This window comes from Canis lupus, chromosome 7, assembly GCF_003254725.2.
Source record: "Canis lupus dingo isolate Sandy chromosome 7, ASM325472v2, whole genome shotgun sequence".
In the NCBI taxonomy this organism is placed as follows: domain Eukaryota; kingdom Metazoa; phylum Chordata; class Mammalia; order Carnivora; family Canidae; genus Canis; species Canis lupus.
In genome coordinates this window covers 19,144,574-19,159,087 of record NC_064249.1, presented here as the reverse complement: position 1 = coordinate 19,159,087, position 14,514 = coordinate 19,144,574, and the positions used below count along the sequence as shown (strand labels likewise).

The window sequence follows — 14,514 nt, the reverse complement described above, 5'->3', positions numbered from 1 at the left end:
AATGAATGAAATTTTTCCACTTAAACAAATAATGTTAGTGTTCCAAATTAGGAAATGTGTAACTATGACCAAAGTACCAGTCATCATTTTTAAAATTTCTGAATTACCCAGATTATAGAATCCTACCTAATAAAACTTACAATAAATACTTTTCCTGTTATTTAAAAAGTTTTATTTCCTTCCAAAGGAATGATTTCAAATGCACTAATGTATCACAGACTCTGGAGCACTGGATAAATTTGTATAATACCAATTCAAAAAAGGCATTTTAAAATAGATACCCTGCATATGAAAATCTTGGGACCAATTACAGTGTATATATGGACTAGCCAATAGTTTGGGATTTGATTATCAGTTAAAATCAAATTAATAATTATGAAATCTGAGATTGAAAAAAAAATTTAGCATTTTTGAGTAGTTATATTAACATGCTTCTGTTTTTCATATACCAGTTATTCCTTTTGTACCTGCACAGCATCTTTAACCTTGGGTTTATTGCTATGAACATAGGCTCTGCATTTCACAGCACCCTTAAGGTTTACAGAGCCGCTGCAGATCTGGACTGTGGCTGTGGATCTGTGGTCCGAATTCAGAATCTGAAAAACAAAATCTATTTAGGTTCTAGTAGCCAACAATTATTAACTATGCGAAACATTTAAACATTTTATAACCCATTTCATGAAGCAAGATAGAATTTTTGACTGAACCAAATGTTTGAAAATATTTCCCATAAATTCTTAAAAGGCCTCCATATTCTTCCTAAGTTATATATTATTTTCTGAGTATTTTAAATGCAGTCTAAAGTTAAACACAACTACATCTAAATTTTTTCTAACATGACTACCTAAAATAACATTATTTATTTAACACGTACACTAAAAACATATTATTTGCAGATTACTCAGTTAAGTATTGTTACGATGAAAAGATGTGTAAAGAAGACATATATATCTAGTATATCTTCCATCTAGTAAGACATATATGGTATGTAATATAAGATTTGCACAAAAAATCATTGGAATACAGAGGTTGTGATAAATTTGCTAAAATGATAAGCAGTATAAAGACACTCACTTAATTATACACTTTTGACTCTTAACTTCCATAGGCTAAAAGTAATGCTATGTGCTCCCCTGCAACAAAAAGGCAAGTCAACTGTGGTTGCCACCAGAAAAATTGCCTTTTGTCAACAAAAAGGCAACCAACTGTGGTTTTAAGTGGTCGCTTCTATCTTACAATCTCATTTTTCCATAATCTAAAGAATGTTAATTCATGCTTAATTTTGAGATGTTTCAGATATTTTTAACCTTATTATTTTAATAAATGCCAAAACAAGTAGAGCATTAAAACAGTGAAAGTACTACTGGGAGCCTATAAAATCACAATGGGAACAAAAATTGTGATTTTAAAATAGGATACCCCAAAAGAAAATAAATAAATAAATAAATAAATAAATAAATAAATAAGAATACCCCCCAAATGAGACACAGTAAAGATAAAAAGTCTAAGTATATTTGGAATAAATAGGGTCAATTCTGAAGAACAAAAACAAATCATGAAACTTTGAATATTGCTATATGTGCCTCTGTAATAAAGAATAATCAGGAACTGAGGAAGAAAAATGATAAAGAAGCAGAAAGGCTTGAATATGTGGCTACTGAAAGCACATGAACAGTCAATGTCTAATGTAATTCAGCCAAAGCTAGTTTGTTTTTTGTGTGTGTTTTTAATAATTTAAACTTAAACACAGCAAAAGTCTTATTGCTAAGAAATCAGTCACAGACCAAATAGTTCAAGAGGCTCCAAGTCTGTTTAAAAAATGTCTTTTCAAACCAAGCAGCAGGGTAATAATGCTCATACTGTATCTGGAATAAGCTTCCTATGATACTTGTATCATACTTGTAGGGATCATCAATGTATCAATAAGGTGGGCTTCCTTTATCCACTATATATTTTATTTTATATATTTAATATCTAACATATGTTTTATGACATATAACACATTTATAGTATGTATGTATAAATTAGGGCACTATTTTCCAAAAAAGACTAGACTATATAATACAGACTATACACATACATATAAACGCACACATGGAGAGTTTTCAAAAGATACAAGCATTGACTTCTTTCTGGTGGAAATGTACCTGTGTTCTACAAATGTCAACTGCTTTTGGTTTCTTTGGACTTAGGAACAACTAGCTAACAAAGAGGCTCTGGGAACCTAACTTGGTCATAAATGGAAGAATTTCTGTGACAATGATATGGTTATTTTGGAGAAGAAAAGATCCCTCTGGTTATGATGACCAAAAGAAGCTACAGAAGTGGTAGCATTTGGGGTAGATCTTAAAGTGCAGATAGGATTCTGACTGACTGAATGACAAAGAAAAGATGGTACTGGCAAGACACATCGCCAGAAAATAAACATGATTTTAAAGGCATAGAAAGCAAAGATCTAAAACAATAAGTATGATATTAATGAACAGGCACCCTGAGGCTATGAAGAACCTTAAATTAGACTTTTCTAAGTTGTCAGTATAGAGCACTTAAGGAATTTTAAACAAGGTGATTAACACAATCAGTGCCTAACGCTTATACATACTCAATAAATACTTTGTGGAAAAAACTAGTAAGTAGCAAGTGAATGGATGCAAACTGTGATTCAGATAGGATAATTTGAGGTTACATGCAGGATAAATTGGAAATATAGAAGACATTCCAAGATATATACAAACAAAGGTATCAGGATTTTCAGAAAAGAATAACTTTGGACAGGAATGAATGGATGGAGAGAGACCAGTTAAGAGTTACTTAATCCAGATAAAATAATAATGCTGTAAGACTAGTGGCAGTAAGACTATAAGGAAAATAAAAGATGAACTAACACTGCAAAGGAAGAATCAACAAGACTTAAGGGAGGTTGAGTAGGAAAAATATTTACTACTTATTATATATTAGTCATTTTAAAGTTTCCAGCTGGCTGACCAGTGGAATGATTGATAAAAAGATATTATACTGTATGATTTTTATACAGTATAATATCGATATACATTTTTATACATTTATATACATATAATACATTTTTGTAATTTTATTATACTGTATATTTATAATATTAAATATTATAACAATAAATCATCTCTCATAATATTCTTTCTTCTCTATATTCCCACAGTGCACACATCTACCAACTCCAATTTTATCACTAAAATAATTTTAAGTAAATTATTTAAAAAACCAAGAGGTCACATAACCATATCTAGTAAAAAAGCATATAGGTACAAGAATAGCTTTAAAATAAAGGATACTTCTAAACTCAAAGGCATTAAGAAGAGAAATTGAGAACTCATTTTGAGTAGAATTAAGTCCAATGACAATTTAGTAAATACTGTTAAACACAGAGAAGGAAGAGAAGAAATTAAAACATTCTCCTATGCAAAATTACTTTTAAGTCTATTTTACTCAATTAAAAAAATATGCAGTATTTGTATCTGTATAAAAATATACAACAAGGGATGCTTGGGTGGCTCAGTGGTTGAGTGGTCTGCCTTGCGCTGAGGGCGAAATCCTGGAGTTCTGGGATTGAGTCCCACATCAGGCTCCCCACTGGGAGTCTGCTTCTCCCTCTGCCCATGTCTCTGCCAATCCCTCTGTGTCTCTCATGAATAATAATTTTTAAAAAATACAATGAAAAATATTCCGTTCTGCATGCATACTTTTAGGAATAATTAGTGGTTTTAATTTTTTATTCTTCAAGATAGCCAAATTTCAATTCTGAAAAGATGTGTAATTTAAAACAACCATATAAGAATATAAAAATTGCTGGTAATGTGTGATTTTTACCTAGAGAAGGTATATACTTCAAAATTTAGTATATGACAACTCTTGGCACAATTGTGCACACATCTTTTTAAGTTAAGAACTACAACTCTGCTCATAAAAACTACATCCTAAAATATTACACACATATACACGTACATATGTATATATTAGATGTTATATATTTTTAAAAATTACATATATATTTTTAAATTACTCTCTATTTGATGCTAAAATTTTAATAGCCTTCAGGCAAAAAACCAAACTAGGTCTTATTAAAATAATGTTTCTTGGAAATAAATTTCCTAGAACTGGACATTTTTACACTTTACATCTCTAAAATTCTTTGACTTTAATTATAAACATAAATATAAAATATAAATATAAAATATAAATATAAATATAAAAACCAAAACAATTTCATTATAGTTACTCTAATAAATAATGTATTTTAGATAAGTAGTATTTTAAAATATTTACCAACTGTGTTAGCACTTTGACATCAAAAGAATGACTAGCTGCTTGAACATTTCCTCTCGAATATTTTTTCTGGGAAAAAAAAAAACAACATAAAATTAAAAAAACCCTCAAATACTGACACTGGCGTGGAATACAAAAGACAATTTAGGAACTATCCTACATATATTAATCAACTTAGAAGAAAAGAAAGTCTTGTTATTTGTTTTATATTGGCTTTTTCTATATATATATATATATATATATATATATATATATATTACTTTGTATATTGTCTATCAATCAGTGTGTACTCTTAAAAACCTTTAATTCCCTACTTTTATTCCTGTAAAGCAAGGATTAGCAAACTATAGCCTATAGGTCAAATCCAGACTACTTCTAGTCTTTGTAAATAAGTTTTACAGAACATAATCAAGATCATTCATTTACATATCATCTGTGGCTGCTTTCATGCTACACTAACAGCTGAATAGTTGCTAGAGATCATGCGGCCCACAAAGTCTAAACCAATACTTGGTTTTTTACAAAGTTCACTGACCCTTGAACTAAAGAGATTACCAAAGTTCGTCTTCAGATAGATCAAAGCTATTTAAAAAGCCTATAAGGATGCCTTCTAGAAAATGACCAAACCTGGTCTTTAAACTGCTATCAAAGTAGTTTTAAGCAAGCAGTTTGCAATTTGGAAATAGAATTTAGTTGACACACACTCCCTTCTTCAGATTTCAGGATCCAATTAATTCAAAATAATCTCTTAGCATTTTCTGGAAAAAAAAAAACATTTATTTGCCCTTTACTTTTAAAAGACCTTAGAAATTAAAAAAATAAATAAGAAATAGATGGGAACTGTTTTCATGAAGGTGAGAACTACAGAAAAGATGACAGAAAAGTCATCTTTTATTTTTCCTTAAGCACATATAATTTCATAAGTAAAATGATTTTCTTTCAACTCACCTGTCCTTCTAAGAGGTCACAATCTTCGTCTTTAACTTGTCCATTAATCAAATAAACGCCATTTTCTATTTGCTTAGCCCAGCGTATAAGTCCGTTCTTAAAAGGAACACAACATGGATATCTTTCAGATATAATGCCACCTCTATTAAACTCCCTAGGGTCCAGTTTTTTCCACCTAATACACTGAAATGTTAATGTGGTAATCAGTAAGGTGGTATTTATTTCTTAACATTTTGCCATTTTTTCTTCATGTATTTAAAAAAATTTTTGCGGGACGCCTGGGTGGCTCAATGGTTGAGCATCTGCCTTCCGAACAGGCTGTGATCCTGAAGTCCCAAGATCGAGTCCCACATCAGGCTCCCTGCATAGAGCCTGCTTCTCTCTCTGCCTATGTTTGTCTCTCTCTCTGTGTCTCTCATGAATAAATCAATAAAATTAAATTTTTAAAAAAATTTTTGCATATAGTTGACCCACAATGTTACAACAGTTTCAAGTGTACAACACAGTGATCCAATTTATTTATAGTATGCTCACGAGTGTAGCTATCATCTGTCACAACACTATTACAATATCACTGACTATATTCTCCATGCTGTGCTTTTATTCAGTTTCATAAACAAAAAAAAAAAAAAGGATATCCCCAAGTTTGGCAACTTAGCCATATTTAATAAGAGTTTTTCTAATCTTTATCCTAAACTAACATTGTATCACACACTTGGGAGGCTTAATAACTAAATACATGACCAAAGTCAAATAAAATTCAGTAATTCCCATTATATTAAAAGAAAGTGAGAAAAGAGAAAGAACCTCAAAAACATATATATTAAGGAGAAAAAAAATAAGCAAGCTCCAGCAAAAGAAGAGAAATGAGATATGAACAAAAGAATGTACAGAAATACAAAAAAGGACTAGAAAGGAGAAAATAAAATCAAAGAAAAGAAAGACCAGGGAACCGTGGGTGGCGCAGCAGTTTAGCGCCTGCCTTTGGCCCAGGGCGCGATCATGGAGACCCGGGATCGAATCCCATGTCGGGCTCCCGGTGCATGGAGCCTGCTTCTCCCTCTGCCTATGTCTCTGCCTCTCTCTCTCTCTCTCTGTGTGACTATCATAAATAAATAAAAATTAAAAAAAAAAAAGAAAAGAAAAGAAAGACCAAACAGTATACCTTTTTTATATATTTAATGTAATGATGTTTTACAATGTACTTAGCTACATGTTAATCAACAAATATCTATGAAGTACCTATCATGCTAATACATTAGTATTATGATGCTGTCCTATCTTTTTTTTTTTTTTTTTGTCCTATCTTTAAATTTCTAATTTGCTTGCGGTAATAAATTAGTCACCCATAATATCATTATAATTAGCATGTGATTTTTGAGGATTATAAAATGGCATAGACAACCAGAATAAAAGCAGTTCATCTATTCAACAATGACTAAGGAGAATTCATTTTGCCCTGATACCTTTGTATTTTTCTCCAGCGTATAGCTGACAGAAGTGGTAGACAGCGGGATGTGAATATTAACATGAACTGTACACTCTAACGGAAGCCATGAGGTTGACAGTCCATTTTGGTACTTCCAATCTGCTGGTTTTGCTGAACTCTTTAGCAGTGGGGAAGGTGGAAAAACATAAAATACGTGATTCAGGTAAAATACGTGGATCAATAAAATACTATAAAACGTACAACCTAATTAACTCACACAAGCTGATACCTAATATATTTTGGTCAACTTCTCTCATCAAAGGGCAATAAGTTAAAACTAAATAGAAATAAAGCATGCATTAAATTCACTACCCTTCAATACATCCCAGGCAGCCTTGGCAGCTCCATTCCCCAGAGGTAGGTTGAAAAGAATCAGACAGTTCATGTAGAATTCTGACAAGTCCTCTGGTTCTTATCTGTAGCTTCAACAGTATCAAATTAGAAGCTTTTGTGTGTAGCAAATAATCACTGAGCAACTATCAGGTGCCAGATATTCTCCTTTCTGTCCTATCCTTGCTAACACTACACTGCAAAGTTACTTTTTTTCACATTGCTTTTAGACAACTTAGCAAAACATTAGTCTGGATTCTGCTAGTAGATGGCTTACTTAACTACGCAACTAACTACCAAAGGCCCAGATGCTTTTACTACTACCAGCCTCTCAAATATAATACTAAATGCATAAATAGGTAGGGGGAGCTTAATAAAAATATTTGAACAACAAAAAATAAAATATCCTTGCTTGTAATGAAATTAATCACATTTCAAAATTTTAAAAAACTGCAGGTGGTTGTGGACACCAATAGGAAATGAAAGCACTAAAAATTATTAAAACTAAATAACTGAATTTTATTTTAAAAATACTTTGCAGGGATCCCTGGGTGGCGCAGCGGTTTGGCGCCTGCCTTTGGCCCAGGGCGCGATCCTGGAGACCCTGGATCGAATCCCATGTCGGGCTCCCGGTACATGGAGCCTGCTTCTCCCTCTGCCTATGTCTCTGCCTCTCTCTCTCTCTCTCTGTGTGACTATCATAAATAAATAAAAATTTAAAAAAAAAAATAAATTAAAAAAAAATACTTTGCAATACAATTTTTTTTTTTTTTTTTGCAATACAAATCTTTTAAAAAGCAATTTTTCTTACCTTTGGATCACGAATATCATAAGTTCGACAAACTATTCTTTACTGATTAAGGATAGAAATAACTAAAGAAAGAGAAGTAATTTTTGATAATCAAAAGAAAATAAGTCATCAAAAAATAAAAATAAAGTGCATGCATCTAAGGGTTTTTACAAAATCATACCACTTCATATAAAGATATATATACACATATATTTACATATGTTTGCACAAATACATGTACATCTTGTAAATAAACACATATATATTCACACTTTGCACAGACTAATACATGTACACAAAAATTAATCTGACTGTAATACTTGTGGTGCTTTAACTATTCCCTATTGCTTAAAATCCTGAAACACTTGCAAAATTTCCCTCAAATACACACCCTCTATAAAAATAGAGGTGCTGTTTTGAATGGAGTCAAGACTGAAAATGTTTATTGGGTCAAAGCGCCTGTACATGGAACTTTTAAATACCAAAGGAGTTACCAGCTCAGCTTCTGTAGGAATGGTCTCTTCTTCAATTTATCTTTTGCAAGGCCTAATTTACTGGGCCCTTACACTGCTTCGCTCCCTTGGTATGGCTGCCTCTTGCTCAGGAGATACTCTTGCCCTGGCAAGATACAGAGGAAAGCAGCTAAGGAGGCCCTGAGGAGGCTTCCAGTGTCACTTGTTCTTGGCTAAAGACAAAAAAATTTCTTGGATGTCCTACACTGTCCAGCTCAATACATCTGTGCTTTAATTGGACATTTTGAATTGGAGGTGAAAATTCAACAAGATAAAAGCATTACTTTGCCTGCATTGTCAGGCATCTACCACTCAGCAGAGGATCTACTGAGCTTCAATGGACAGGGGCAGTTAGCTGGTAAAGAGTTCAGAATCCCCAGTCCTTGCCATCTTTCTCAAACTCTTTAACAATCCTGAGGCATGATTAAAAACCATTATTACTAGTACTATTATTGGCAGTCCTAATTATGTGTTATTTACAGGAAAAACTTCCAAATTATGCTTGTTTTTAAAATATAAGTAAATGGGAAAAAAACTTGCAGGAACATTATTTTGATATCATATAGTTTAAAACATAAACACCTAAATAAAAGATACTTTTTTGTAGAAGAGCAAATGTGAAGTGTCACTCTTTCTGAGACCTCTTCTTCTGTGAAATTCCAGAGTCTCCTTTTACTCAAAGATTTTTCCATAGCAAATATTAGCTGAAAGGGAGGAAAACACACATTAACTTAATACAAAATAAGAGAACAAAAGTGAGTGCAAGGAAAAAGATAATTATAATGTCCCTAAGCTCCTAATTCGTTTTAAAATTCTATGATTCTATCATTAAATTTTGTTTTCTTCAAAAAAGAAAAAAAAATGAAACTGATTTATTAACCTTTTGGATTCCATTTTCAGAAATCTATAAAATTTGAGTTTTAAATATAAAAATACAAATCATTGTCATCAATCTGCTGGACATGAGAAATTAATTTTGGGCAATTAGCATTTAAGTTTAAAAGTACAGAACAAAGACTATTTTAATTAGAATGAGAAATGACAAGTGATATTTAACCTATAAAAATGAAGCATGCCACCCACTTGAGATTTATTTAAATGTCACAAAAAATGTAAGGCACTATATACACATAAAATATACTAATAATGTAAATTGAAAATAAAAAAATCAGAAATAGTGACATACATTTATGCCAGAAATAAGAATTATACAAATGCATATTTGATATGAGTGGAGGGTCATAAACTTTTAAAGATTTTATTTATTCATGAGAGTCACAGAGAGAGAGGCAGAGACAGAGGCAGAGGGAGAAGCAGGCTCCCAGCAAGGAGCCCAATGTGGGACTTGATCCCGGACCCTGGGGATCAGGATCTGAGCCAAAGGCAGACGCTCAACCACTGAGCCCTCCAGGCATTCCAAGGGTCATAAATTCTAAACTTCCTAACAATAGTGTACACAGCCAAACCTAATCTGTTACCTAATTCACATTGTCCATAAACTGAATACAACTGATGAGAAGAGACGTAACTTTCTTGATAATAACATCAAAAGAAATTTCTTCAAAGGTGATAGTATGTAACATAACAAAGTTCTCAACAATGACCTTATGGGAGACACTAGTTTTGTAAGGTTACTTCTTACAAAGTTCCTCACTATGGGCAGTGGAAAAAAAGTCAGAAAATGGAAACTCAATAAGGCCCGAAATACAGCCTTTCTAAAGTCTTATTTGCCTCTTAGGAATAAAACGATACAAAAGCAAAAGGAAAAGATAAAAGGACCAACTGTATCTCTCTAGCACTGAGCCCACATTCACCTTCTTCAATCCAGTCCCAATCACAAAAGATTTACAACCATCGTGATTAAGCACATACACGTTTAGATTATATTTCAAAATGTCAAAGAAGTTGAACAATTGTAAAAGGTACATTTATTTACAATGGAAAAAAGAGCAGAAAGTTGAGTAACTTGCCAGGGGAGGGGAATATCTCCATTTTCTTCCCTTTCTCCCTTAGGCACAAATAGCAAAGATTTGATGTGGGACATTTGACAGGCACAAATAGCAAAGATTTGATGTGGGACATTTGACAGGAAAGGTTACAAAACTGGAAGAATCTGTAGCAACTATGATTTTTATGAGCTACAGACTTTTTTACTAGAAAATTTTTTTGATTCTGTGGGGTTTTGCACTTCTCAAGATTATGGGTCCCCCTCTCTCTTGGGGTGGGAAAGAACTTTTTGAAGGCTCATCTGGATCCTGAGTATTAAAAAAAAGATGAAAGTTGCCTGCACAAAGTTTGCTTTAGATTTGGGTTTAAGGGGAAACAGCTTGTAGACCTTCATATTTATTTACAGACTATGTTGTTACCCAATTTACTGATATGGGAGTAAAACATACAGGAGGGGACTAATGATAGATACTCTGCCCAGGAATAAAGAATAAGTATCTGATTATGTTTTACTCTCAGGATCTTGAGAAAATTGAACAGGTGAAGAATCACAAATCTATCACTTTCACATTATACCAATCACTTTGAACTAGAAGGAAGGTCTAGCAGAATATTGCTATTGTACAAGAAAAATTGTTAAAACCACTATAATTTGTCTCATAATAGTAAAAAATTATCTTTATTTTTAAAGACTTTATCTATTTATTCATGAGAGACATGGGGAGAGAGGCAGAGACATAAGGCAGAGGGAGAAAAAGGCTCCCTATGGGAGCCTGATGTGGGATTTGATCCCAGGACCCCAGGATCACGACCTGAGCCAAAGGCAGATGCTCAACCACAGAGCCACTCAGGTGCCCCAATAATAACTTATCTTTAAACTTAAAGTTATTTAAAAATATATAGCTTTGATTGAAAATAGAAATATTGACTTTTTTTTACACTCAAAATACCAAGCAGTTGGATGGAAAAAGCTATTTCAACTTAATCCCAGCATAATTACGGAATGCTAACCTAAGTATGCTTAGGATCACTGTACATAGTATAATCAATTAAAATAAGATATAACTTTGGGGCACCTGGGTGGTTCAGTCAGTTAAGCACCTGACTCTCGATCTTAGCTCAGATCTTGATCTCAGAGTTGTGAGTCCATGCCCAGCAAGGAGCACACTTCAAAAAAAAAAAAAAAAAAAAAAAAGTAACTGATCATATTAAGAATTTCTGATATTTCAGACTTACTCTACGCAGAGCATTTTGACAATCATTTCCCATTTCTAAAGTTGTAATGATAAATACTCCAAGAACTAAAAGTCCCCCTGGTAGCATTCTGGACACCTAAAAATAGAAATATAGTATTAGTTAACATAAGCGTTTGGCATTATATGAAATCTTTTGTGTTTGATAAGCTAAAAATTAAATCAGTAAATACTGAGTACCAACTATATACATAGCACTGAGGTGGGAGCTTTGAAAAACAGGTAAAAATACTGAGAAATAGTTGATAACCATGATGAATGGGGCATCATTATGTACACAATCTTCCTAGACTGTCCTTAATTTTTGGCCTTTATAACTAAAGCCATTTAATACTATTAATAATGACACCCTTTAGCTACATCAATAAACCCCTTTCTCATGAGATCACAGACTGAAATATCTTCTAAAATATTTTCAATGGCTTCTACTGTCACCTAAATAATATATAAATGTATCTACTACTGGTATTTCAGACTCTAAAATCTAGCTATCTGATATTCAGAGCCTCATTTGATATTACTTCCCCTGAAATATTAGGAAGTCCTCACTCTTCTCCATATACATATCTGGCTAACTCTACACCTTCATTCAGGCTGCTGCCTCAGCGTGAACTGACTTTCCCTTATCTTTCTATGTGTCTGAACTCTGTTGAATACTTCAAAGTCACCTTAAGGAAGCTGCCTTCCCTGATACTTTGATCTCTCAGGTCCCACAGAACTTTGGTGTTGTTCTCCCATGGAACTTACCGCACAAACCTGTGTTATGATTACTGGTATGTGATGGTCTGGAAGTTAAGGGAAGAAAGTGGTTCTCAACTAACTCTGTATACCTACAAAGAAGAATACTAAAGCCTGGGATTTGAAGAGAAGGAGTCTAACTTAAAAATCATTTGTTTCCTATTTTTTATGTTTACTTCAATTTTTTATATCTGTTTATTATATTGAGTATGAATGTTATTTCCAATTTTTCTTTACTCAAATAATACTGTAAAAATTCTAGCAAGGCTTTCTCTGTTCATGGGATTATTTGCTTAGGATAAATTTTTTGAGATGGATTACTAGGTTATGAAGTTATACATATTTTTAAGGTTTTTTGATCCATACTACCTATTTGTCCTCCATGTTATTTCCCTTCATGTAATTGTGGCTAGTTCTTAATACAGACGGAATTTTTTCTACCAACTAAACTCAGAGATCAAAGTGCTTTGGTTATTTTTTGTATACTTAGTACATAAAAAAACTGGTCAGAAAGTTAAATCTTCTTAGCTACCACAGTCTATTCTGGAATACATTTACATTGTGTCTGTTGGTGATTCCCTCTGTATTAATAAATTCTATTCATTATAGTAACACAAGCTTGACACATAAAGAACAAAGTTTTCATATTTAGCATGGGAATTATGCATGTTTTCAAAATCACGCACACATAAAATTAGCCGTTTCTTTCTAGAGGCAAAAAGGTTAACTTATTTTGCTATAAAAATTTTATGTTTGTGTGTGTACATATATGATACACATCTCTCAATACATATATATGTATATATATATATGCTATACACTTATATATAAGTATATACTTTTAAAAGAAACCAAAAGCACAATTGGAGTCCAAAATTATTTAGAAGCCATTGGGATTTAAGCTTAAAATATTTAATATTTTCATTAGAAGATGATATTAAAAATTTTTTAGATTCTTTCACTACATGCCACCCCCCATCACAAATACATACACACATACAGATAAACATGCACATCTCTAAAAAAATTTAAAGTTGGTGGGAGATGAAAATGATTACTTTTACTCTAACATTTCCTGTTAGCTGACATAATACATTCATTGACTACTTTTAAGTAGTCACAATTCCCTCTCAGTCGCTCTCAAATCTGTTTCCTTCTATGAAATGGCAACACCATCTTCTTCCTAGACATCCAGATTAGAAATCTCTGTCATCTTTAGCTACTTTCTCAAATGCTCTTCGGTCCTAGTCTACTTGGTCACTACATTATCCTGCTACTAGCTCTGTGGGTGGCGTGTTTGGTAGTGAAGTTTTAGCCCACTGCATTAGTTAATTCACGTATTCATTTATCAAGATTTTGGAGTTCTTGTAAATCATGAAAATACTATGCTTGGCACTGAGGAGATAGCCATAAACAAAAGAGATGTGACAGATCCTCATAAAGCTTATCTAGTGTAGGCTCCCATCATCTTTTTTTGAACTATTATAGTAACTGATCAGTATCTCTATTCTCCATTTACACTGTAGCAAGGCATTGAAATTATTTTCTAAATTACTGATCAATCACATTAACTCCTTCCCAAGATAGGGAGCTCTGAATGTCTACTACAGAGCTACTATCTACCAAACAAACTCTTGCTTCTTAGGATGACATTCCAGAACCATCCATAAACTGGCCCCTTCCAGCCTTATATCTAAGTTCTTTTATATACCCCATGTTCCAATTATACCCAATTGCTTGCTCTTCCCCTGTCTTTAACTTTCATGCCTTTGGGTCATTTATTCATACTGTCCTTTGTACGTTCAATATGTTCTCTGACTTCTACTAACAGCCCTATTCATCTTATAAGTTCAGAACCTTTTCTGAAGCCATTTGAATCCAGCCATTGGCAGGCATTTAATGATTCACCATTTTATATTCTTACAGCACTTTTCTACTCTTATTTCACTTCTCTTGTGGTAATAATGTCTTTCACTTTGGTTACAACATACATTCTAAGAACATTAAAAAAAAAAAAAAAAAAAACCCTAACCAAACTATCATCTTATTCTCTCAGACCCTATGTTAGGTCTTTAAAACAATCTGATGAGCAACTATATTATCAATAACTAGTATTATTTTAAAGAACATTTGGAAATAAGCTAAAGGACTAATAACAAAGAGAGATTAAAAAATAAAATGCATAAAGGTGAATAATTGAAATGCACA

General features: G+C 32.7%; 1 protein-coding gene across 11 annotated transcripts in view; it reads right to left on the bottom strand.

The window, feature by feature from the left end:
• ODR4 (odr-4 GPCR localization factor homolog) overlaps window positions 1–14,514 on the bottom strand; it is a 41,063-nt gene that overhangs the window by 20,350 nt on the left and 6,199 nt on the right. For 9 of the 11 annotated variants that reach the window (XM_049112165.1, XM_049112171.1, XM_049112169.1 and 6 more), the window contains 7 exons: window positions 11,552–11,647; window positions 8,966–9,072; window positions 7,878–7,914; window positions 6,714–6,854; window positions 5,248–5,343; window positions 4,300–4,368; window positions 468–596 (listed from right to left, as the gene is read on the bottom strand). In XM_049112165.1, coding sequence (XP_048968122.1) covers window positions 468–596; window positions 4,300–4,368; window positions 5,248–5,343; window positions 6,714–6,854; window positions 7,878–7,914; window positions 8,966–9,072; window positions 11,552–11,647 — 675 coding nt within the window. The remainder of the gene's footprint in view (window positions 1–467; window positions 597–4,299; window positions 4,369–5,247; window positions 5,344–6,713; window positions 6,855–7,877; window positions 7,915–8,965; window positions 9,073–11,551; window positions 11,648–14,514) is intronic. The other 2 variants (XM_049112172.1, XM_049112173.1) reach the window with 2 other exon arrangements.